The sequence below is a fragment of the Anneissia japonica genome, unplaced genomic scaffold (genome assembly GCF_011630105.1).
Source record: "Anneissia japonica isolate Jap-2015-1 unplaced genomic scaffold, ASM1163010v1 scaffold263_len647688_cov178, whole genome shotgun sequence".
Classification (NCBI taxonomy): Eukaryota; Metazoa; Echinodermata; class Crinoidea; order Comatulida; family Comatulidae; genus Anneissia; species Anneissia japonica.
In genome coordinates, this window is record NW_022734777.1 from 167,815 (window position 1) to 194,475 (window position 26,661).

The following is a 26,661-nucleotide window of genomic DNA, read 5'->3' on the forward strand; positions in this document are numbered from 1 at the left end:
CACCGGGATGCACGGTGCTAATTTTGCCAAAAAAAAAAAACACAAAAAAAAAAACAAACAAACAAACAAACTTTTAACTATATTTAGTACGCCTAAGTGGTTTCCTATCGAAGTACCACATCAATTACTCAGGAAATCCAATGCATTTAAACATTTTAATTTGAAAAGAAATAGATTTAAAAATAGTCCACACTCTTACCTGATCAATTTACTTAATCCTACTTTCTACTAACTATTCCATGGACACGCAGTCTTAGAATCTCTGGGTCCATTGCAATGTTTAATTTGCCAGTATAAAAAAAATGCAATATTTTATAAGATACGGTACATTGAATAACTACTAATTGTTTTTAATTTTTTTTGTTTGGTATAGAGTAATATTAATTTAATAATACAATTTTGAGTAAATTTTAGTCTAGTTCATTAAATTTCATTAAAAAAATATATATATAATTTCATTTTCAGTTAATTTCTCTCCATGGAGATTTAAGAACAGTGTTCTATTATCATTAACTGTTGCAATATTAATTATTACATCTAATACAAACGTGAAAAATGATAATGAAAAGTACAGGATTTTATTTTTGTAGTAAATATCTCATAGGGCCTAAGTGTCATAAAAGCGGAAATGATTTTGCATATCAACACTTGGCTTGAAGCGGAAGTTATTTTTTTATCAATCGGGGGCGCTATTTACTTGATCGAAAATTTGTGTTGTTCTTTACTTCCGTATCGCAAGCAGGGAGTAATACAACAATCATGGAATCTTATTAGTGTTCATCGTTTGGAAAAATGTGGGGACGAACGACGGACAAGAAATATGGAGTTGGTAAGACAAATTTATGTTCATATACGTGCATAATACAGAAAAATGTGACGTAGTTTTAGGCACATATACGCGGAAAATTGATTTACTAGTCTTATGTCTGCAAACGTGTCTGACCCTATGCTATCTTTTTGACTAGGGAAGTTGTCACTTCCTCCTGCCTGTCTTATTCCTCCTCGCGTTGATCTGGAAATGTTAGGCCTGAGACAGAAATTGAAGTAGCTCATTTGGTTACTGCTTGCAAACGCCCAACCATATTACTGCTGAGTTATAGTTCTATGTGTACAGTATAAGCTATTTCATATTGCCCAAAAGTTAATACACAGGTTCGTATTGATTTTCCGTTCAAAAGAGCAAAAAACGAACAGACCTCTCTATCGATTTGTGTGGAAATATGACTCCACTGTTGAAGTGTTGTTTGTAACACGAAAGGCGCAGTACCTGTCGAGGTAGAGTAGGCCTAGGCCCTAGATTAGGCCAAGGTCTACCTACCAGCAGAAATGTACTGATAATTTAGACCTAGGACGTCTACTTACAATTTATGCTTTTGATTCATTAAATGTTCCAGAATTACACCTTGCCATTGTTTGTCAACAGGGGTGGTGGCTTGTTTTGGTCATGGGGGTGGGGGTGAAAATTGAGAATGTGGAACTAAATTCCTATTCCATTAAAAACTTAGTGGTCATTTTTAATATTTTACCCCACTCAGTTGAACTAATGTGCCACCTGCAATTACATTAAAATTAGGGATCCCAGTCTCACAGAACTCGTGGAAGTCTCCCGTCTCATGGAACTTGCGTAAGTCTCCCGGAAATCGAGATGGCATCCCGCACTTCCACAAGCAAGCAACAATCTCCCAGAAAATAACCAATCTCTGCAAATTCATAATTTTGCATATTTTTACTGATTCATTATAAATTTTCTCTTGGAAGTCAATGCCAATTGGTATCACTAGGGACAGCAAAATAAAAATAAATGTATTAAGAAAGCTCATATCAGTGGCGGATTCAAGGGAGGGAGGAAGCTTGCCCAGGTCCTCTAAATATTTCAAAATTATGAAAAAATGGGGTAGAAAAGAAAATTATATTTAAAATTTTAGGTCTGAAAGGGCCATTTCCTGTCATATAGAGGTGATATACTGTAATCATAAATTTTCTTACCTCAGCTCTAACCATGGTGGGGCTGATATGATCTAGACCCTCCATCTGTGAAAGTTCCTTCCTCCCCCACCCTTTGGCCCCCACCCTTTGACCTGCCACTGCAGATCTCCCGGAAATGACTTCATTCAACTTAGGACCACTGCTAAAATTGTAAGATCAGCGTGATTGTGCCCTTGGGCAAGACACACTTTTTATTTTTTCACCTTGGAATTCTATGGGTTGTGTACTGTACCGTTTGGTTGTGAAATTGAAAGAAATTGATAAAATCTGTTCACTGGTTATGCATTCACAACAAACCCTAGGATCCGTTCCGGTGACAGGACAAAAAATCATGAAGAATGGGTTCATTGGTAAACATTAGGACCGTTCATATCAAATTTGTACAATTTCTAATCTGTACTCCGGATCTGGAGCGATGGATCTGAGAGTCATTTGTATCGTGAAATTGTACGTTTTTCTTGATTTTCGTTTTTTTTTTTCACTTGGTTCGAATGCATACTGTACGTACTTGACCCCTGTTCGCATTGTACACAGCGTTCAAAAAACGTGAAAAACTCAGGATTTTTTTGTCCGGGCTCCTGACAGGATTATTGGGCTTGGGATGTGAACGTACTGTAGTTTTACAGTACATACAGTAACTATAAAGAACTCCCCATTGAAGAATGAAGTGAAAAAATTACCTTTGGACATACCTACCAGTTATTTTTGCATCATTTGAATTTTTACACAGTTGTATAAATCCTTACAAAAAATGTAATTAAAAATATAATTTGGCTTCAGTGTAGCTTCACTAGTAATATGAAATTAATTTGATGTAGCTTAAAAATTAAATTGTGTATGAAGTTTGTTTTTATCTTTTTAGTGTACAGTATGTCTAGAATTATAACAAACATATGATACAGTTATTTGAACTTTATTGTCCACTTTAGTTTGTACATTCCTTTTATAGTAAAAGTTTCATTCACTGTATAAATGCCACTGATACTCTATGTTATGGAACACCGTACTGCATACTGTACAACAAAACAAATAATAAAAAATAAAAAACCCCAATGACAAGGAAGTTGAAAATATTGCCTGTTATTATACTGTACTGTAGTACCTAACACTGATTTACTGAACTACAATACAGTACCTATAGTGTGATAGTGCTGCTTGTGTGGTTTTTCCACTGTAATTTCCAAATAAAAATTGTCCGATTAACAGTAGCTTATATTTGTCAGTTTTATTTTAATGCGCTGTTCGTGTGCTTTTTCTTCTAAATACTATAAATACAAAAGTATATTTAGATTACCGAATACTGTCATAATCATAAATACGATAGGCATCCGGTACTGTAGATTTTTATCACCAACTGTATCAACACTACTGTATTGTATACAGTATTTTGTAATCTGGCTAGGTATTTCGTAGACCTGAGCGCTGCACCTTAGCAACAAAGAGATGCTGTAGTTTTTATCAGACTTAAACAACCCATGAAACATCACCACCACAGTGCATTGTCAGTGGACTTAGGCGAGTCTTTAAGTGGAGAGACAGAATTGAGCTTAATATACAAATTTCATAGTAAGATGATAGAATAATTAGCAACTCCTTTGACAAAGCACTGCACCTTAGATAAGCACTGCACTACATATTTTCATTGCTGGGCATCCTTGCACATACAGTATTAGAACAGTTTCTGTTAATAACTATCCACAATTTTATCGTATCTATTTTACAACAGCGCCACCAACGTCTCGCAGCTTTCACCGGGGGACTTCCAGCAGTTTGCAAATGTTGTTTTTTCCAGACACATACTGTATCTTCTTTTGACTACTTCAACAACCAAAAACACTGCAGGTTTTATGTGGCCCCTTTTTTTTTTGGCTTTTCGTTTTCAAAGACTATCTTTAATAGGCCTCTACAACAACAAGGTCTTGCACCAGTCACAAACACTGGTAAACTACGTAGAGCGATACGCCTCAGCCCTCAGCTGTATGTCCCTCAGTGGTGGTTGCCATGTTATTGGAAATTTTCATTTCAAATTTAGTGAAAATGGTGTATAGTACTTAAGAGTTCTCTCCAGTATGCACTTCATCGTACTATAAAATAGCCAGTTTTTTTTATGGATTGTATGGCATAAAAATAATGAAGTTTTATGGGTCCAATGGGAAGAATATTTTCATGCAGATGGCACACCGAATAGTAATACATCATCATAAACCTGGGTTGTTGGAAGTTCACATAGTGAATGTACAGTAGTTCAAAAAGGTAAAGGTAAGTGTGTGGGAGTCTAAATGTATACAAGAAAGGCAACTTCTTTAAAACTTAGTGGTTAAGATAGTTGCCTTCTAATCTCAGGGTCCTGAATTCAGTTTCTGTTCCAGCAGGACTTTTATCACAACTAAAAACAACTCCACTCTCTAAACCTCATAAAGAGACTACACTGATATAAGTATCACATTATTTAATTTATATAAAGAGGGGCCCTGAATATCAGCTGACCTTCTAAGATACTCTGGAAGGGTCACCGTCTATTAATAAGGGTTAAAAATACTTGAATTATACTTTGCCAGGTGACAATTAGCCAGGAACATAATAAATATTGTGTCTACAAAATACAGTACATACAGTAGTTTACTACAGTGTGGAAATACAGTGGTTTGGTTTCCCAACCTCGAGGTCAGAGTTAATCCCTTGCTGTGCATTTCGCTTTGATCATGGCACTTTATCTGCGTTATTCTATCCATCCAGGATGAGTATAAATTTGCACCTGGGTGGGGTTGTCTGCTCCTGCGCTGATTACCAGCAGCAGCACTTAAGCATGTGGACCCAATGACCAGGGAAAACAATGTGCTTTGTAACCTAAAGGAATACAATAGGCGCTATATATATACCAAATAACAAAATAACAAATAAATTGGTAGCTACATTATGGTGTGGATACATTGAATTTACATCTAAATATGGTTTGCGCTCCAATTTACTTTAAGGGCCTGTTTCTACTGAAAAGAAATAATCGATTAAAAATAGCTTTTTCGAAAATTCGCTTTTATTCTCACAGTAGAAACGGGACCAGTTTGAAAAAAGTGATTAAAAAATCGATTAAAAACACGCAATGGATAGCGTGTTTGAACGGCAAATAACCAATTTTGGCTGTGCACCTTTCAGCTTTCAACACAAAAAAAGCGATTATTAGGTCAAATGTTACCTCCTGGGCTAGATCGTATTAGGCGCGAATTGTCCTCTTGTTCATGTCCTAGGCCTACAAGCTAAAAACGCCAACAAACATGAGGAGTGACGAATTCGTTTTGTTGTTATTTTGTGGGGGGGGGGGTGGATATTGGGCCTAGGACTTGCCGTTCTTTTGGGCCTACTGTTGTCCTCGTTTGGTCATCGTTCATAATTGTGTCGATGAGCACAGCCGAAAACATTTGCCTTCTCGCCCTACATTGTATCTTACTCCTCGTCATCATGACAGGAATGAGAAAGATACTATCCTAAACAGTTAGGAAAACAACGTGTTGTATAAACAAAATGGTGACGTAATTTCCGTCACGAAAACCGATTTTCGAAAAATCAAAAATGCAGTTGCAACGCCAGCAGGCTGTCTGGTACTCATTAGAAAAAATGGTTTTAAAAAATTGATTATTTTGTGTTTATCAGTAGAAACACACCCTAAGACTCCAGATCCAGTTCTAAAATCCGGACCACTTTTAGTACCAAATAACAATCCTTTAATTATTTAACACAAAGATTCTAATTGGAGACCATTTCTACAGTAAGACCACACCACATCTTCAAGTCCCACAGGTGGTTGAATTAGAGGGTGGACTGTAATGTAACTAAAAAATTCTCATGAGGGAGGCATTAGAATGTGTTTTACACAGTGCAGTAAATGATTTATATGAGTGATTTTAATAAAGGAGCTCTAAGCAAGAAAATATTTTTTTTTTTATTAGCTCAGGTAAATGAAAAGCATTTTACAATTAGCTAAAATTTTAAGCATACAGTACATGTAGCACAATGCCGTACTGTATTATTTAACTGGCAATGAATTTTTTGAAGGAAATGAACATACTGTATTCTGGTATACTATGTGTGATTTTATTCATATTTTTCTGTATTTAAGATATCCTCCTAAATTTGGGCTTAACAATCAAGACATGCACAATATTTATATTGTAATGCAACAGTACAGAAATGCTTATGCCGAAAAAGATGTATGAAACCAGACAGCAAATGGAAATGTACAATTCACACTTATTCCAATAGGAACCCTCCTTTGGGACACCCCTATTAGGGGACACTTTTGGCTGTAAAGTGAGGGAAATGTATATTTAAACACTGCAGTCAACCCCTATTCAGGGAACACCCCTATTAAACGGACACTTTTTTCAGTCCCAAAAGTGTACCCTTAATAGGTGCTCTAAATATTATTTACTGTTTGCAAAAAGAAGGTAAATATTTTTTCTGATAAAATCATCCACATAATGTCAATAGAAAGAAACAACCCCTGAAAAAATCACTTGATGGCGAATGACTGTTATTTTTTAATATGATTTTTGTAATTAAATTTTTTGTTCAATTTTGTATTTTTTTCTCAATGATCGCAATAATTTTCAGCAAGCTGTTTTAAGGTTTCAAGTCTGTGTTTAAACAATTTGTTGTATTATCGTGTTTACACTTACAGTTCGGCGTCCAACAAGAAGCAGGATTGATTAGTGAGTGTAAACGTTATAAACCTTTTTTTTTTGGAACGATCAGTGGGTCCATGATACAGTAAATCTCAATTCCCTCCTAAATTTACACAAACACGCCTACGGTGATCTAGATACATTGTACACAGGCAAAATTGATGTTATTGCTAGGTAAAACATATACGTAAATATTTATATACTGCTATTACTAAAATAATGTTTTGTGTTTTTCTCTGTTCACCAAATATTTCCAATAAGTATTTCGAGTACGATTATAATTTTCACACATGTTGTAGCTACCACCGACGGGACGAACATCTGCTACATTAGAACTCGATTTTGTTACATTAGAACTTGATTTTGTTATCCTACATGTGTTTTTTTGGCAAAGTTAACACATTTTCTTGCTGATTATTTCCAAGTCTCAAAACTATTGTGCCACCCACCTGATAAAATATGCATGTTACAAGCCCCACATGCACACATTCAAACAATGAACAAGTTGGAGTTAACACGTTATTACGTAGAAGATTAGGGTCAAGTCATCTCCACCAACCAACACTTAAAATTTACGTAAATCCATCGAAATGTTATCCAGGCCCTATTTATACAGTAGGCTTATTTACCCACATCAGTTCTAATAAAAAATAGTTATCTCAGGTATGCCCAGCTCTATATGATGCATTTCCATACCGTAATATGCAAGAGGGTACTTTACTCCAACTCCAATACATTATCAAAATGGACAATTCCTTAAAAACAAGAGGTCCTTTAGAAAAAATAATGACAAAGTAATTACTTAACATCCTCAGTGATTGCCTCCTCAACTTCCCATAACATTTAACTATATGCCTCGCCACTTTGACAGTCATTTAACACTGTGCGAAACGCTAGTTCTAGTTGCATCAATAATGCATATGGTACACAATGACAAGAGTCGCTGTGAGTATTAGAAATGGAAGTATGCAATATTTGTCTTTGTTTATTTTTCATGCCTGGATGCGTATCTCTTAAAATTGATTTATAGCAATTACAGTATAGGAACATTGAGATTGGTAAGTGCAAGGGTCATGGTAAAAAAGGGAAATTCCCTTATTCTTCTGCCTCCTTTTGGCCACAGTTCGGCCATGACCCTTAACACTACAGTATGCCTACTGTTGGTGCATGATTTAGTCAGAGCATACCTCCGTGGTCAGAGGTCTGGCAAAGATTACCAATCAATTAATGACTGTATACATATTGAAAGCATCGTTTTTGTATTGTTTACATAAGATAAAAACAGTTTATAGTCTCGCTCTTGAAATTTTTGTGATAATTATTTTACTTTTTGTTTGTTTTTGTGTTTTGTTTATTCTTTGTTTCGCATACTTACGGAATAAAAATAAAAATAAAATTTTGTTTTCTTATTTAGCAAATAGATTTGCGAAAAACATCTAGACGGAGGAGAAAATATAAATAAAATTTTATTGGTATATGTAAAATAGGATCGTTAAATGCTTCAAATTTATATTATAAGGAAGAAATATACATATCATATCTCTGGAGATTTTGAGGCAGTGGAGGAAGTAATAAAGATAAAGAGAAACTTTATTATTTTTCTGAAATTTCCACTTTTTTCGTGGCAATGGGTGCGCTAATTGGCCAAAAATAAAATTTTATTTTTATTCGAAATCATCAATATTTGCATTTGGCAGGTTCACTTAACAAGGTTTTAAAAAAAATCTCGCTTTACCAGTATATAAATTATAATTTATCAAAAGTATAAGATATGTAATTACCATATTAATGGATAATCTATTAAACATTATGTTTACCTTGTTGGGTCTAAAATTTTTTGGATCATAATTAATATCCTTTAATTTCATTCATATTCCCCAAAATGAGTGAATAAATGAAATAATTATTGTAAAATAATAAAAGGAAAAGTAAATAAATAAATGGATTATGAGTAGAAGAAAGAATGCATGATGCATTATTGATTAAATGAATGATATAAACAAAAGGTTATGATATAAAAAAAGTTTTATTTGACAATACTTTATTTGATTTGCCTATATGGTCATGACAATGTTATGTTGCACACCTAATGAGCAAATTACAAATACTGTATACTGTAAGATCACACATGAAAGACACAATTTTATAGTACTGCTATATACCGTATACTTGTGTACAGTACACCAGACAAGGCTTAAAATAGGAAATTACGATCTAAAAACAGGGGGTCGTCTTATTATACGCACGACATACAAATTTTAGATTTTAAAAATTATGTTTGTCTACGTGCAGATCATTCATAACACGCAAATTTACTAACTGCAATGAAGCTACTAATATGTTGGTGTAATGAACGCAATTTTAAATAATACGGGAAAATAAAATTTTGATGAACTTTTAAAAACTCATAAAATGGTATTACAGTACTTGGAAGATTAGCCTTGCAGTTGCATTTGTCTTCGTTTTTAGCCAGCTAGATCAGTGTCAGGGACATGCAAAGAAGAAAAAAGTAGGAATTCCGACCATGAAACAGGGGATCATCTTATACGCTCGACATACAAAAATTGTACAAAATTCTTCTCTCGAGGGTTGTCTTTACGCGAGTGTGGTAGTACTGACTGAACTTTTCTCTTATTTTTACCAAATTTCTAGTTACAGTTATAGTAAATTTTTCTTTTCAGTACGTGGCTAAGTGCCAAGCTAAAGGGTGACTCATTCATTGCTAGATTTTCCTCGAAAAAATAAACTTTAATGTGTGTGAAATCTGTAGAAGCCAAGGGTAGGGTATCGTTTGTTTTACTGTATTCATTGACATTGTACTGAATTCTTCAATGAGACTACTGTTTATATTATTCCGAGTTAAATTTCCTCATGTTAATTCAATTGTTCCAAGGAGATTGGTTCCTCAAATTTTCTGAAGGAATCATAAGGCAGGATTAAAGGATTTCAACAGGATAAATGTATTTATTTGTTGTTAAATATCCTGGATTGAAGGACTAATGAGTAATGAGTTAAATAAAAACACATTTAATTCATTGACAGGTATGAAATCAAAGACAGGCATCATACAGATAAATACAGACATTTCTTCGACCATCATATCTTGTTGAAATTTTCCCTCGCTATGCTCCTTCTCGTCGTCTCCACTCTGCACATAAATCACTGCTTACCATCCCAAAATTCCAAACGAAGACATATGGCCAACGCATCTTTTCTTTCTCTGCCTTTTCCCTTTGAAATGAACTCCCTCCCTATTATAAAGATGCGTCTACTTTAGATTCATTTAAAACACTAATTTAATATTACTTTATAACAAAGTCTAAGGTTAAACTGCGCCTTTGATCATTTTTGAAATTGGCGCATTATAAATTTTGGTTTATTATTATTATTATTATTATTATTATTAGTATTATTAGTATTATTACTTTCACATTGCAGCGGTGTTAACAAGATCATCGTCATAATCTTTATGCAAATTAGCTGTTGTTTGACCTGTGTGAGTCATCACGGAATTCACTGTTGACAAACAGAGTGAATACAATTTAATTTTCATAATAAACTTATGTTTTTATCCAATAAATACATTGTAAAACATTTTTGAAAAAGGGTTTCAAAACAACCAAGCAGTGTGCACATTTTTTTCAGGTCAGTTCTATTCTAATCGTGACTTCCTGGTACAACTGATGATTTTTTTTTTTATTGTGTAGATGCTTGATTGTTGCTTATCTGATAGCAAACGGCCGTGTAAACATGGCTAATGATAACTTGTACTAAGTATAGACTTTTTTAAACCTTGTTTTGCAAGCCTGTTGCCAACTGATAATAATGATTGTATATAAAACTTTGTTTTTGCCTATTTTAGCACACATTCTGCCGTGAAAGGCATTACAATTTCAGACAAAAATTAAATTGATGATTTGTTTTATTGTTTGCCATCACTACTATAAAACCTCCCAATTAAAAAAAAACATCTTCCTTACAATTAAAAAAAAAAACATCTTCCTTACAATTAAATAAAACATTGACTGAACTGTTTGTACTGTACAGTATAACATTCTTGACCTCATATTTTCTTTTTTTAGAGAGAAAGTATACAAATATTAGTAAATTACCTTGTAAAATAGGATCTATAAAACAATCATTATTCAGGCACTTAATAATGATACTGAAGCTGGCATATGTACTGTACAGTAATTGTAGGCCCCAAATTGTATTTTGTTTATTTTACTATACACTGAGATTTTTTCTTCATATTATTTTGTAGTTTTAATTGATTTCCTGGATAAATTTAATTCAAATCAACACAACATTTTAACTCAAAATAGTATCAAGTCCTGGGCTCTGGGCTTTAATCCAACATTATAGCAAGTATGCAAAATGTATATGAACGGTTACCCTTGTTCCTAAAGTTGTGGCATTTCCTTGTCCATTGTACTCATTGTTGTTAAGCCACTGTCAAAGTCAAACTAATTTAGTAAATGTGTAATTCAGGGCATTAATATATTCAGCCTTCAGATTGATACATTCTGTAGTTTCAGTTGTTTTTGTATAATATCTTTTAAAATTTCACTTAAGTAAAAGCCGATTGTTTCTATTAGGTGAACATTACAGCATAAAGGGGTACGCCATCCAACAATATTTTTGAAAAAATAGAAAAAAAAAATGTTTTGCCTTTTAATGTATGTTTTTTTCAATTTTTTTGTCATTTCATTTTACCGGAAAATATTTTTTCTCACCTAGTTCTCAAAGTTAGGGTTGTTCAGAAATCAGACTAATTAAAGCCCGACTTTGGCCAGGTTTGAAGTGGGGTCGTAGGCATAAGAAGCAGCAACAATACTTCTCAGCCTACTGCTCACCTGTTGTCACTCATATGTAAGCCAGAATTTGCTGGTCGCACATTAATACAAGAATAAACTAACTAACTAACCACTGTCATTTTTAATTACAAATAATTAATGTCTCTTTTGAGAAAAAAAAAACCCTTGAAAAAAATATATTTAATTTAATTATTTTAATTGTCACTTCTTGATAGAAATTTGCAAATGCAATTTATCTAATAAGAAAATAAAATTCAAAAATTGTAGGTGAAAAATGGCTTTTGAACAGCTTTCAGGGGTAGATGACAGGACATATCGTTGACATTCACTAGTTTAAAAACATGCAAAACATCATGAAATTGTGGAATATAGGTTAGTTTTTGAGACATTTTTGCCTGTTCTTGGAAGTGGGTGAAAACCACAAAAATTTCCAGGATCTCACATGACTCTGGGGGGAGACTTGTTAACGCTTAGTTAGTTTTGACATGCCAATTGCTCTTAAGCCATTTTCAGACAGGTTCTGGTAGTATCGCTATAATACCATACTGTACTGGTACACTTACCTACGTGAACCATCATACCAACCAAATAATCGTGGTAATATTGTAGTAATATAACGCCCTTCTATACGCTTAATCATTTTATTCATCACAGACTCAGGGTTTGCTTTGTTGTTTCTAGAAAAATGCTGATAATGTAATAGAGTTAATATTGCGGGAACGTGACATGCTTTTGTTATACACAGGCACTCCCGAATGCGCCGTAACAAGAATATTGTGGTAATACTACTGTAGGTCTGAGATGGAACACTGCCGTAACCCCAATATTCAGCAGCATTTACATGCAGTTAACTTAGGCATAGTTGGAGATTTTCCCTCAATATTGCCGTAACATATCTCTATCTGAAAGTGGCACAACAACAAACAGACAGTATTACATACAAGTGGTTTCTGAACTTCTGCTTTTTCGGTGTTTAGTTTCAGATTGTTTTTCTGATGCTTTGAGTGTTTTTAGGGGTTTCCCCCTCATACTTAGAGATCATCTACAGAAAACTGGAGGGTCTTCAACCTCAGGTTGCCAGTCTTCAGGCCAAAAATGGTGCTCTAAGAAATGTAAATCGGACACCACGGTGTAGGATTGTTTAGTCTTGATGTTCACCAAGCTATTTTTAGTTGTAATGCCAAATTTTGGGAAATTTCATAGTAAAAACAAAACAATTTCATTCAATTTTTTTTTATTGATTGTTTTGGAGGAATAAAAGTGTGTTACGATAAGTCAATGATTACGAATGATGAGATGTTACAGTATTTACTTTTTCTGTATTTATTGGTAGTTTCAGTTCCAATTTCTCAAATAATTCACTTCAGCATTTAGCAAAGCCGAGTTTGTTTATACATTATGTGAGAGTACACCAAATTAATTTCTTATATGATGCACCCTTTGTAGACAGTGATGAATTTTTCGGTAGTTGCACAAATTGTATGAATCAATCAAGGTGTTAATGATACAAGTAATGATAATTCTTGTAGAAATATTTTAAATTTGTGTACAGTACTGTACAGTATCTAGATAGCAACTGCACACACTAGGTTGTATTGGTTCTCAACATTTTTGCTTTCAGTGACCACTGACCTGTGACCTGTTTAAAGTATTCACGAACCCCAAGTCTAAGAGCCCAATTGCACTTACTGTAAAAGTTATGATGGCTCAGAACCACGGCCTTGAGTGTGAACAGTCAATATATTTTAAGCCGACCCAAAGACGACCTCAATTTGGTCTGAATTTAAACTCTCGCAATGCGAGACCAGAGCCAATTCGTCTTTATATCTGAATGTAAACCGAACCTGGATTGACAAGGTTGCATCGACATTTACCATAACATTTTGTGCAAAAGGTGGAAGTGTGAAACATTCGCAGTGCTAGACTGAGCCTTATGATATTAACTATGAACGGAACTGTCGTTTAGATTCGGCCGTAAAGCAAGACTTTTTTTATTCTTTGTTTCACATACTGTACTTTTTCGGATTAGAAAGGAATAAAATAAAACTTTGCTTTCTTATTTAGCAAATAATTTTGCCAAAATCATCCTGACGGAGGAGAAAATAGAATTTTAATGGTCAGTGTAAAATAAGATGTTTAAATGCTTTAAATTTATATAATTAGGAAGAAATATACATCTAAATCTTTGGAGATTTCAAGGAAGTAGAGGGCGTAATAAAAATAAAGAAAAACTTTTTTTCCTGAAATTTCCATATTTTTATAGCGGCGGGTGCTCTAATTGCACAAAAATAAAATGTTATATTTTATTCAATATCATCAATATTTGCAGTCGGCAACACGGTATAAAAAAATGTCTCTCCTATCTTCTCAATATACTTGTCGATATTCCCCCAATACACCAGGATGATAGGCCTATTACAGTAGATTATAGATAGAAGATGATTTGCAGCAAAACTACAATATCAAAGCTATTTCATGTGGATAGAGTACCTTCAACATATTTTCCCATTTTGATGTTTACTGTATCAGTGTATTAATAAATTATAAAGTTACACTTAGTGCATATTAAATTAATGTAAATAGCTTTTTATTGGCTTCATACAAAATGAAACATGTTATGAAATGTTGGAAATACAACTAAATCACGACAAACTGGCTCAACAAAAATGAAAAATTTCCGAAGGTTCACTATCCACAATCTTATTAATGCATCCCCAAATTTTTCTTTAATGTAATTATTTTTGAACTAGAAAAGAATTATGGAAATAATTATGGTACAGCCTGAAAATATTTTATCTAGGTTAGTAGACCATGATAGATATAGATTCAATATTAATTGTATGATTAATATTGTTCTCCATCTGTGTTGAAATATCAACAAATAGTTTCACCTGTTTTCATTGATGCTTTGTATTATTATGTACACGGTAGTTTATATTCTTATTGTAAGCAACCTTGACAACAATGAGTAGAAAATGAAATGTCCGTAAATCACTTTGGTGTGACCTTAGTTAACCTTTTAACACACAAAAAAAAAACAATACTAGTAAATTACTTCAAGAATGTTGGTGCCATTCATTTAAAAGCCCTTAAACAATAACATTTTGACACAATTATACTCTTACCTGAAATTTTCTGATAAGTGAAAGTTCAGAGTAGATCTATAGTATGACATACTATAGTGGTTAATTGTTTGTCTTGCAGTCCTGGTTCTTTTCTGCGATCTTTTTTTGTTATAATTCTATCATTTTCTGGAATAATTTGTCCAACAAGGTTAAAACCCAAAATAAGCTGTTAAACTTTAATTGTAATGTTAAAAAAATGCTTTTTAATTGTTTGTGTATCCCGTGATTTCTTGCTTTGATTTTTTACTTCTTTTGAATCTTGCTGTATTTTGCTTGTTTAGGTTTGATTGTACAGTACAGTATGTTAGGTTTGCTAAATTATGTTTGACTGTGTAATTGTTTGCTGTTTTTTGTTCTTGTTTCTGTTGTTTTTGTTGGGGACCTACGGAAGCAAGCCCCAGGGCTTATTTATAGAGCTATCCTCTGCATTCCTTTCTTTTTATTCTGCTCACTGAATTTTGTTGTTGCCATTTTTTATATTATATGTTGATATTGGATGCCATTTTTTATTTTATATGTTGATATTGGAGTGCAATATATATTACAAAACAAAACAAATCTGCTAAAAAAGAACTGTTGTGTTTTAACAACTCAAACAAATCCATTTTCTAAGCCACATTAAAAAAGATTGAGGACCTAATGAATGGCCTTGCTGGGTTGATCACATGTAGTAAATATAGTATGGTTTAAAAGACGTCACATGGATTCGCAGTCGGTTAGCGATGTGTTCTAAGGGAATAAGGAAACCAAAGGTTGTGAGTTCGAATCATATCTTGGTATTTAATTTAATTTTTTTTTTTCAATTTTAAGATATTTTATTTATTTATTAAAAATTTTTTTTTTTTCAATTATGAACCCTTGCCGAAAACCCAATATAATAACTTGCGCCAATATGTACTATATTTAGGCATGGCAGACATTTCCTCCATGATTTAAGCATGTTTTAATAGTGTCAACAACACGCCTCGTCTGAAAGGTGCATACATGAAGCGTTAAAGGATGAATGGAAGTATTTCAGTTTAAAGCGCAGACCAGTGAGCGGTCGCTCTTGTTTATACAGTAGATAGTGTCTGAAATTTGCGAAATTGTTGATTATAAAAATATGGTGATGATGAAAACTGCAGTTTCTAAGGAACTCATTTCTTTTGGAAACAAGAGAGACGTTTCCTTCCCGTAATGCGGTCAAAGTATTGTTAAAAATGAAACAACTCATACAGTAGACCAATGAAGGTTGTTGACCTGATGTTCTAACCACTGATTAGTGTAAACTTGCATTGTATGAATAGTTGATTTCATTTCCAAGAGTCAACAACATGTTCTGGATAATAAATGTAAATACTGTAATTTTCAAAGATTATTTTTTGTAAATTTATATTAAAATGATATTTCATCTAAAACCACTCCTGTGAGTTTTCTGGTGTGGGGAGTACTAATTGTATGTGAAATGTGCAATGATTTAGTCATGGGTAGGGGGGTGGGGATGGGCGTTAAAAGGTGGTTATCCACTTCCTCCACCCCATCCTCCCAAAAAAAATCTCTAGGTCTAGACTACTGTAGGGCAATTGCATTGATCAAAAAGTAGTCCTTGTTTGATAGATTTTGACACAGTGTGTGCCCTATTGTTAGCATTGTTGCAGAGAACCAACAAATGCTGAATGGGTACTGATTATTATGTGAACTTATGTGTGGGCAGATGAATTGATGGGGGTTAATATGGTGGCTAGCCACTTCCCCTCCCTAGACTTCCCAAAAAAATTCCTCGGTCTATACTGTAGGGCAAGTCCTCTGACCAAATACAGGTATAAAGTAATATAACTTTAAGTCAAGATAGCTTGAAAGAGTGTATAATGGCCTAATTTTTACTAAATAATCAAAACAAATGATGAAAGTAGGGACATGTCATCTACTTTGCCCCAGCCATGGACTGGCTTCTCAAATTTAGGCTCTATACTCGCTGCCTACAATATGTAAACAATTATATAATTCTTACAGGATTCCTGAAATTGGAAGGAATTTAACATCATTAAAACAAGCCCCTTAATAGAATGCATGAAAGTGCATTTCCCGGCAACTAAACAATACTTTTCTGAGAAGGGCTTCAAACCCTGGCTAAACAAATAACCTTTTACTATAGTAGTAACACAACCTGCAGTAGACAACCCCATTCTTAAATCCTGGGTCCACCACTTACAGTCTACTAATTAATACCCTAATTTTTACTAGATTTGGGACATTCCATGTTTTACATCCGACTCTGGTATATTGTCGCATTTTGTTTTCTTTAGTGTACTGTTCCATTGTACATTAAAAATATTGTATTGATTGGATGTCATTGAGAAGTACTGAATTTAATTGCATGAGTAGACAGCTGGATCGAGAATATTATGTTAATAATACTGGTGTGGGATGATAAATTTTGCCTCATTTTACAGACAGTTGTATTTAAGCTCATAAATAGAAGATTACAGGAACATGAGATAGAAAGTGGTCAATATCTACAAGGGTACAGTAGATAATATTTTATTGTAAAATTAAAGTAATTGTTTTGAATAAAATTTTATTTTATGGATAAAATAAAAATTATGAATATAAATTGTATGCAATTAACACATTAATGATGATACAGTAATTAACTGCCAGGAATCATAGATATAGTAGACCTAGTGTGCTCTATAGGACACATGTAATGATTAGATTTGAATATTTATTGAGACGTACGCTGGTGAAGTCGGCATTTAGTAGATAATAAATTCTACTGATGACTCATTCCATATTGCCGACTCTATAGTGATGCCTCGGTTAGCCTCGTCATTATAAATAAAATCAGCCAATATATATTGATCATGATCGCTAATAGCATCTGTTCCATTGGTCACTCAAGCTGTACCCGTTTCATTGAGTCAGATAGGAAGTGATTTGAGTATCAACAACCTAGGATCGTTAAACAACCAAGATGCCTTCCTTAAGCTGTGTTATTCCCCAGGGTTATCCATCCTAGACTAGTGCTTTTGTATTAACTCATCTGTAGATACTTGTATGATGCAATTCCTGCTAGCTAAGTAATAAAGGACTGGTAACTCACAGTATACAGTATATCAATATACTGCAAATTATACTTAATCCCTGTCTGTCAGACTTAAAACTCAGAAGACAGGAGGATGGCTGTTGAGGAGTGCCCCCACCCTAAACATTTGTTTGAAAATCTGTTCCATTTTTCGCATGCATTTTTAAAGATATTGTGAGGTTTGAATAACAGTTTGTTTAGGACTAAACTGTTTAGGTAAAAGCTTGTTTGGGAGAGTTTGAGAAAATTCTGGAGTCCTGAAGCTTCCATAACATTTTTCAAGACTTCCAATAGTATTAGGAGGAGTTATAGGAGTTGAAATACCTGATAATATTTTCGTTGTCTGATGCAGAAGAGCATTGGGGAACTTAATATAACTGACATGGGAAGATGGGATTTGTATGATCAAACATATTGCATAAAACAAGCATAAATTCTGTAGGAAATATCTCGAGTTAGAGAATTAGTTCTTGGTAAAAGTGTCTGCAAAATTTCTACGATCTGTAACAAACTTCTGGTACACCTTAAGATGGACACTCGCTTCTCCCGGCGATCTTCGGCTGGCGTGATCCTATGAAGGACGGAATGAGACGACTTTGATGATGATCCGTTCAGGCTGCCACCGACAATCGATAGACGGAGTCACAGAGAGCGAAGTTGAATTTTTCGTACGATGCAGTAAGTGCTCGGCTAATGACTAAAGAGTTTTTTTTAGTTGACTATAGCCTGGTTCTCACAAGAGCCCTAGTATCCGGATCGGGAGCTAACCGTTAGCGCTAACCGTTAGCACCTGCGTGAGAACGCCCGATCAGTCACCGCTAACCGTTAGCAGTATCCGGATACCGCTAACGGTTAGCAAGCGCTATCGGTTAGCAAGTGAGCACATTTCTATCATCAACCAATCACACGTACACGTTTACAATTTCCAGTTTCTTATTGCCCAGTTACACGATCATCATATTTTTGGTATCCGGATCGGAATTTCCTCGTATGGATGCACGGCAGCTAACGGTTAGCAGGATCTGGATCCTGCTAACCGTTAGCAGTCGTGTGAGAACATAGCCTATGAATAGCATCGTACAATGGAGGTATAAAACATGATCGTACCCTACATACAGTGGAGTATATTGCACAAATTACATAGTATTCCATCATTGATACACTACAGTATATCCTCATGTTTAATCAGCAAATATTCTTTAATACTTTCATTTTCACTCTTTTATTTGTTCTGCCAATTTGTAGTTCCAATAGGTATACAATTAATATAAGACTTGACCAATATCAGAAAAGCAATATATTAATATAACTCATTGAAAGTACAGTAAGCTTCCTCAATTAAAATATTTTTTTCGAAACTAAAAATGTAGTACAGTACGTAAAATAGTGTGAATTACTTTATCTTAAGGTTCACTATCATTCTTTGCAGTATGTTACACAAAAAGATTTAACTGTTAGAGAAGATGAATTAATTATGGGATGGCATTTATGAAATCTTTTTAATATCTTAAACTGGCCAACAAAGGAAAAATTATCAACAAATAAATTGACATAAAACTTTTAAAGCAAAGGTATTGATCATTTTTGGCTGCGAAACATGGCTGAAAATATTGTGGAGGCCTTTTCTTTTTTGCTACATTCCGTAATAGAATACTGTAACTTAGGCGAGACTCTTTATACCTTTTACGCAAATTTATTTTTTAAAATCTTTTTTTTTATCAGAGGAGGGCTGAAAAAAAAAATTGCATTTTTCATTTAGCAAAGAGTTTTGCCAAGAACAGCCAGATGGAGAAGAAAATAAAAATATAATTTTATTGGGGAATGCAAACAGTGTAGTAATTGGCTGGTTAAATTCTTTTAAATATGTATAATTAGGAAGAAATATGTATATTATATTTTTAGAGATTTCAAGCAGCGACAGGCATAATATAAATATAAGGAAAACTTTTATTTATTTTTTTTTAAATTTCTATTTTCAGTGGTGGAAGGTGCGTTAATTGGCCAAAAATAAAATTTTTAAAAATTTGAAATCATTATCGGTGGGTGGCTGGTTCGCTGAACAAGGTGTAAAAAATGTCGCGCCATACAGTTCTGTATGTTACTCCTGTAAAAGAATTGACTCTTGCATAAATTACATGTTACGCACCAACTAGCGAACATGCATTCAGAAGCAGTGAGTTATAGAATGATCTTAGGTAATTGTTGTTAATTAGCATGTAATTGATTAGGTATTATGAATATACAGCCAGCACATTTGTTGCTGGCCTTGTTAACTCGGCAGATTATATGTAGACCTATTAGAATCATTTCCGATTTTAATAGCATTCCAATCTTATGATATTATATTCTAAAAATAACCATTTGTTTAGCCAATAAAAATAATCACCACTGTGTATCTTTCACTTAAATTCAATTTGAAAAGGTACTGTTTAAATATAAACCTATTTATCCAAATTTACCCACCTACCTTTAGTATCTATTTATTGAACAGATCTTTTGTTGTCCAATCAGTCGATAATTCTGGTTTTAGTCTAGTAGTTTCCCTGTAGTTTATTATTATAGTAAAAGAGAAGAGAACTGTATAAATGTAGTAAGAAGGATTAAATAAAAGGGATGGTCAGATGGAATGTGATGAATAGAACTTTTTTATAGAAACAGTTGAAGGGAAAAGAGAAGGGAAGTGCCCTCAAGGAAGAAAAAGAACAAGAAAATGACAGGAAATACAGAGCACTTCAAAACCTGATTCAAATGAGTTGCATGCATTTCTTGCTAGCTTTTTCAGATGTGGATCCAGAGATGTCCAAAAGTTGGGTGGGGTAGGGGGAGGGGCGATCAAGAGACAAAACTGAGGTCTCGGAAGCACGCCCTCAAACATTTTTGTTTTCTAGACGTCCGGAAATAATCTCAGGTGTTTTGGGCGATCAATAATTTCTGTTTTTTAAACTTTCTGAAAGGGGCCCCTAGGTCGGTTCAGCTCCCCTAAATCCGCCCGGTTTTTTGGTCATGTATCCTTCTAAATTGCATTTACTGTACGTGAATGCGTATACCTATACTCTCTGTAAGAAAAAGACATCACAAAGATATTTAGCAGCTTTTATTTACTCTGTGGCATAATAATATAATATTTTATTTTGTGTGATTTGTGTAATAGAGAAAGATGAGGGAAATACTCTTCACAAACTTCTAGAAGGCAGAAAAAAATGAAGATTATGATGTTCTTTGCTTTTATTTTTTCTTTATCAATTTTGTTTGAATGTCATTATATTTGTCTTTTTACCAATCTTATTTTTTTCCATACCAGAGTAATAAGTGTTTTCCATCTACTCATTGAAATGTTGGCCGATGGTAAATACTAGTAAAATTATACAGGGTCTAGAAAATCTGGAAAAATCACCCTATTGTATCTGAAACTAAAAATATCAATACAGTTAAATTTTTGTAGACAATTCATCAATCACTAATTGTGGAAAAATTTTATTCTGAAACAACAAAAAGCCTGTACTTCCTGATTTTAATCTAATTCCTTCCTCTTTTGTTTTTTCTAGCTGTATGCAACTTCAGCGGTGATGTGGAAAATGGTTTGAAATTAGAAATTGGTGATACGGTGCACATCCTCGAAGAGACCGAGGATAAATGTAAGTCTGTAATTATTAGTTATATTAGAGAAAAAAAATTATTAATTACAACAAAAAAAAACAACATTATAAATGGATTTATAAATTATGAACACTTTTTACTTGGAAATTGGAAATAGCAATGAAACAAATAGTAGTAGTAATAGTAAATGATAGTAGTTATCCTTCGAATCGAAGATGACCAGGATCTACAACATAAAGAACTTGAACAAAAGGTTAATGTCACAAAGACAAGGTACGTTCTAAAGTTTAAAACAAAAAAAATAAGTACAGGCAGTTCTATGGCATGGGAAGTCTACTTTTTGATGGAATGTAATGGGACCGGGATATACCTGTATTACTTGTATACCGAAGTCTCAATGCGCTTAAAAATATAAAAATTATGTTTTTTTATTTCAACAATGTGTGTGCGTTTGTAGCTTATGAGACCGGTGTTTACTTTGAGATGTCTGCCAAATTCAGGACGTTATTGCACGCGCTTTGCTTTAGTGTGAGAGATACGGTTTGGCTCACACGTTTATATCCTGTCCGTCAGTCTGTTTCTCCCCTCATTTGCATATTGTTTCTTGTATTTATCTTTGTCTTGCATTTTTTGTAATCAGTGTTTAAGTTTTTCTCATTCCTGAGGATGACCCAATAAAGGTCGAAACGTTGAATTATGACCTCCCTTTCTTTATTCAGAGTAATGTTCGTTCTGTGTTATTTAAAACATAATCAGTGCATCTGTTGATTGTTTCTCCCATGATGCCCCATCAATGTTGCATTGTTTTAGCGATGTGTTCGGAGTGTCTTTAAATTGTTTCTATTGACCTCTACATGTACAAATACTGTAGTATAAATGAAAATAGTACTAATTTAGGTATTTGATGATCACAGCTAGTAAATGTAATAAATGTGGTGGTAGTGATGATAGTGGGGATAGAGGTAAATACATTTTTGTGATTATGATGGTCATTGTGCTGGTGAATTGATGGTGATACTCTGTTATTATATTTTATGTACTTAATTTCTTTATATTTTCAGGTTGGTTAAGAGGTGCCAATACAAAGAATAAAGATGAAATGGTATGAAATTATTCATTTTTCTTTTTCTTATCACCCATTCATTTATTTATCAATTTATACAAGCTACAGTTTATACAAACAAATATATTAAATAATATATAAATTGATAAACACACTTATAAGTTCAAAAAGAGGTTTCTTGACTAAAAAGCGGTTTGTCGCGGGGGAACAGTTTCGTTTCTTAACCTCAGGGTTGGGGTTTTTAAGAGAGCAGCTTAGCTTAGTCAGCTAATCTGGTGGTAGCCACTGTGTGTGCTTTGAACCGTGGAGATCTCTAGGTCCCCGGTTCAATTCCCATCGCTGCCTCTCCTTGTGTTTCAGCAGGAGGGCTGAAATACAAGTTACAATAGTGCACCGTCGTTCGGATATGATGTTTAAGCCGTTGGTCCCGTGTGCATTTATGGCCCATGTGCACATTAAAGAACGCAGTTCACTCTTCGGATTGTCTCCTTGTGTACTGCCCAATCACCACCAGAAGGACCCCACTGGAAAAAGTCTTGTAGATTTCCGTGGACTATCCTACCGAATAATCCAATCCTATTCATCCCTTACTGTACATTTTGCTAATGCTTTTGAGCAAGGCACTTTTTGTCTACATTGCTCCTCCACCCAGGATTATAAATGGGTACCTGGTGGGGTTGCATGCTCCTGCGCTGTTTATCAGCAGCAACACTTACAGTAAAGCATGTCGACCCAATGATCAGGGAAAAGAAGTGCTTTGTACCTGCGAAGAAAAGGTGTTATGAAAATGATAATATAATATATAAAATTTACTTTCAAACTGTGCAGAGGAAGAGTATATAATGCTTTAATATTATTTAATTGAGTTTAGATTCTGAATCTAAATTTATCTCTACAAATATGGATTCAGAAATATATTTATTGTTCAGTATAACAAAAGTCTACTCTATAGTATTTTCATATACAATTCGAAAGACACTACATGACTTGACAATAGCCATTTATTCATGAGGGCTGGAAATTTCTTAAATGTAAATACCACAGCTATGGAATTGCTTTGCGGAAATTCCGCAAGTCACAATATAAATATATTTACTATTTCACAGTACATTACTCATTCTGGTGGGGATTAGAGTGTGGTTTTTAGAATTTTGAACTCAGATTACAGGAAAGAGGTTTTAATTCAATTTCTTTCATCCAGTAAATTAACCTTTTTAAAAATTCCATTTCAAATAGACATGTTTAGATGATGGGCATATACTATACTTGGGTGGAGCATTTATTTTGAGGGCATTTAAAAATGGATGGGCTTACACTTGAGGCCAGTGATTACTATGAATGGTATAGTTTTGTGAAGTACTGGTATGATACTCAACTTAACATGGGTGAATTCCAAATACTGTAATTCTGATAGGCCTACCGTAAGACTGAACTGTTGCAAGTGGTTTTATTACTTTACAGATTTAATTCTGTATTTGTGTGGTTTGCTTTGTTTGTTTGTTTTTTTTTTCTGTCTTGATTATACGTACCTTTATGTTATGGTGAATATCAATATCAAAGAATATCTATATAGAACTAATATCTACTGTATGTAGGTTACAGTGAAAATAAAGATTATGGTATTAAATTGGAACGACAAAATATTTTACTTATTAATAATAATAAGTTTTAGTATAAGTGGTTGGCCTAGTGGTTGTAATTCTGTTTCTCAATTTTAAATTGAGGGTTTTGATTCTTTGGTGTTATACTTGAAATTTCCAAACATTCTCTCATACCTACAGTAGCTGTAGGCCTACTATAAGTAGATACACTACCAGGCCCCAAGCAGGTGGTTTTTTTTTTTATGGTTTGGCCAAATTCCCCCTTTTCTAGTAAACCCCCTCCCCCCCCCCCCCCTTCAGCTTCCACCCTGGACCTCACACCCGGAGAACCCCTCCCACCGTCCCTTCGAAGAACCTGGCTACAGGCCTGACTAGTATATTCCAATGGCAGTATAGACAACCAGAGGCAAGGTAAACTTCTCGGCTAACCCCGTCTCCTAGAATATTGTTGCTAAAGTCCCTAAAAATGACAGTGTAAACACATGTTGTATTGCACATTTCATTTATGGGACAACACATGGGTTTGTGGAACAAGAACACATTTTAGGCCCAGTTCTACAGTAAGTCATCAGTTGTTAAAGTTTGATTGACTCACCGAAAGGTCCATTGAGGTGCACCCCCTCATGGAACTAGGTATGGGTTCCATAGGCTAGCTGGTTGCTCTATTAAGTGCATTATAAAGGCTGCCGCATTATCTGCTATGACCATAGATTCATGTGGTAAGAACGAGAGATTATTTTTAGGCCTATGGATTCCCATGTGGATTGCAGTGTAGATCATTTACCTGTCAAGATTGATGAGGGGTTCACATCCATGGGGAGCATGGTTTTTACGAGCAACACTTTGGAATTTATTTTATAAAAGGAATATTAAAGATAACTACATCCCCAGGCTTAGCACGTGGTTATTATAATTATAAGGTAATATTTTTCATAAAGCGAGACTTCTTTTATTCCTTGTTTCGCGTACTTATGTTTTTAAAGACTATAGGAGGAGGGCGGATTAAAAATAAAAATAAAATTTTTTTTTCTTATTTAGAAAATAAATCATCCAGTCAGAGGAGAACATAAAAATAAAATGTTATTGGTGAATGTAAAATAGGATGGTTAAATGCTTTAAAGTTATATAATTAGGAAGAAATATACATATTTTATATTTGGCGATTTCAAGGCAGCGGAGGGCGTAGTAAAAATAAAGGGGGAAAAAAAATCAATTTTTCCCTGAAATTTCTACTTTTTCGTGGTGGCGTGTACGCTAATTGGCCAAAAATAATTTTTTTAAAATTCAAAATCATTTGTAGTCAGTGGGTTCGCTAAACGAGGTATAAAGAAGTCTTGCCTAAAGTGATACAAATATGATGTGTTAAGATATAAATAATATTCACATTAGCAGTCAAACACTACATCCCTAAAGTACCATTCATTTCTACAATTACGGTATAATAATACCTCCTTGGTTTTACCAACCTCGTTAAAATGATATTAAAATAAAGTCTGGATTGAACTTCATGCTCGATAGACAGGTTTCAAAGTCAAAGAAGTCAAGCTTGCCTCATGTTTGAACAAGTACCTAGTCTAATAATACTATATATTAATACAGGAACAGAACTTTTATTTTTAAGATTATGACATCACGGAATTTAGCTTCAGTATATGTACTATAGACAATTTTATCGAGTTTATTTTGAAAAAGCGCCACCAATGTCTCACAATTCACTGGGTGACTTCCTGCGGCCCAGCCTAGCCTAAGCAGCTAGATACAGTAGTGTCGAATAGAGCGCCACACTCACACTGGTAACTATGTAGCGCGTGTAGGCCTCTAGTAGTTGCCAGATTATCGAAAATTTTCATTTTAAATTTTACAGAGACATTAGGCGAGAATTTTTGTCTGTACCTTGTTTCAGAAACTCATTTTTTAAAGATCGCCAGAGGAAAAAAAATGAAAAACGAATTTTATTAATTCTTATTTACAGTAGCAAATGGTTTTGCCAAAAACATCCAGACAGAAGAGAAAAAAAATAAACTGTAGTAATGGGATGGTTAAATGCTTTAAATTTATATAATTAGGAAAAAAACATGCATATCTTATTTTTTGAGATTTCAAGGCAGTGTCTGGTATGCTGAATGGCCAAAAATAAAATTTTATATTTATCCGAAATCATCATTAATGGTGGGTGACAGGTTTGGTAAAAAATGGGTAAAAAAATCTCGCCTTATGTGAATATTATAGTGAATATAAAAATAGAGACCATAACAAAGTAATAAAAATGTACTGCAAAACATTTCCCCAAGAAAGTGGCCTTGGAATAATAGATAAAAAAATATCAAAGAAAATATTCTTACTTATATTAACAATTTAATCCTAAGTTAAACAAGTTGTTAATTTAAATATAAATAATTTATAGTTGTTACTATTAATAATATAAATAAAATTATTATTATTGTGGAATTGCTGTGTAACCCATCCATAGATTTTAAGTAATCTAAGCCCACATCCTCTATGTTAAGCTACCTTTAGACCCTTTTTCATGTGCATGATATGGATGTTCAGTACATACTGTAGTAATGGTGCCAGGATTTGACTAACAAGGAAGGGGGTAATGTCCCCAACAGTAGCCTAGTAGACGGGGTGGAGGACAAAACCCCTAGGAGGCGCAGACAATTTAGGGATTTGAATGGTTTATTTAATCAACTTTAAAATTTCATGATTTGTGAAAGTTACATATTGAT

At 33.9% G+C, this 26,661-nt stretch overlaps 1 protein-coding gene across 1 annotated transcript in view; it reads left to right on the top strand.

Annotated features, from left to right (window-relative positions):
- The first annotated feature begins 704 nt into the window (after positions 1 to 704).
- Positions 705 to 26,661, top strand: part of LOC117116478 (dedicator of cytokinesis protein 3-like) — a 97,313-nt gene continuing 71,356 nt past the window's right edge. The window contains exons 1-3 of the mRNA XM_033260536.1: positions 705 to 829; positions 21,217 to 21,306; positions 22,330 to 22,370. Of these exons, the coding sequence (XP_033116427.1) occupies positions 793 to 829; positions 21,217 to 21,306; positions 22,330 to 22,370 (168 nt within the window). The 5' untranslated portion in view covers positions 705 to 792. The remainder of the gene's footprint in view (positions 830 to 21,216; positions 21,307 to 22,329; positions 22,371 to 26,661) is intronic.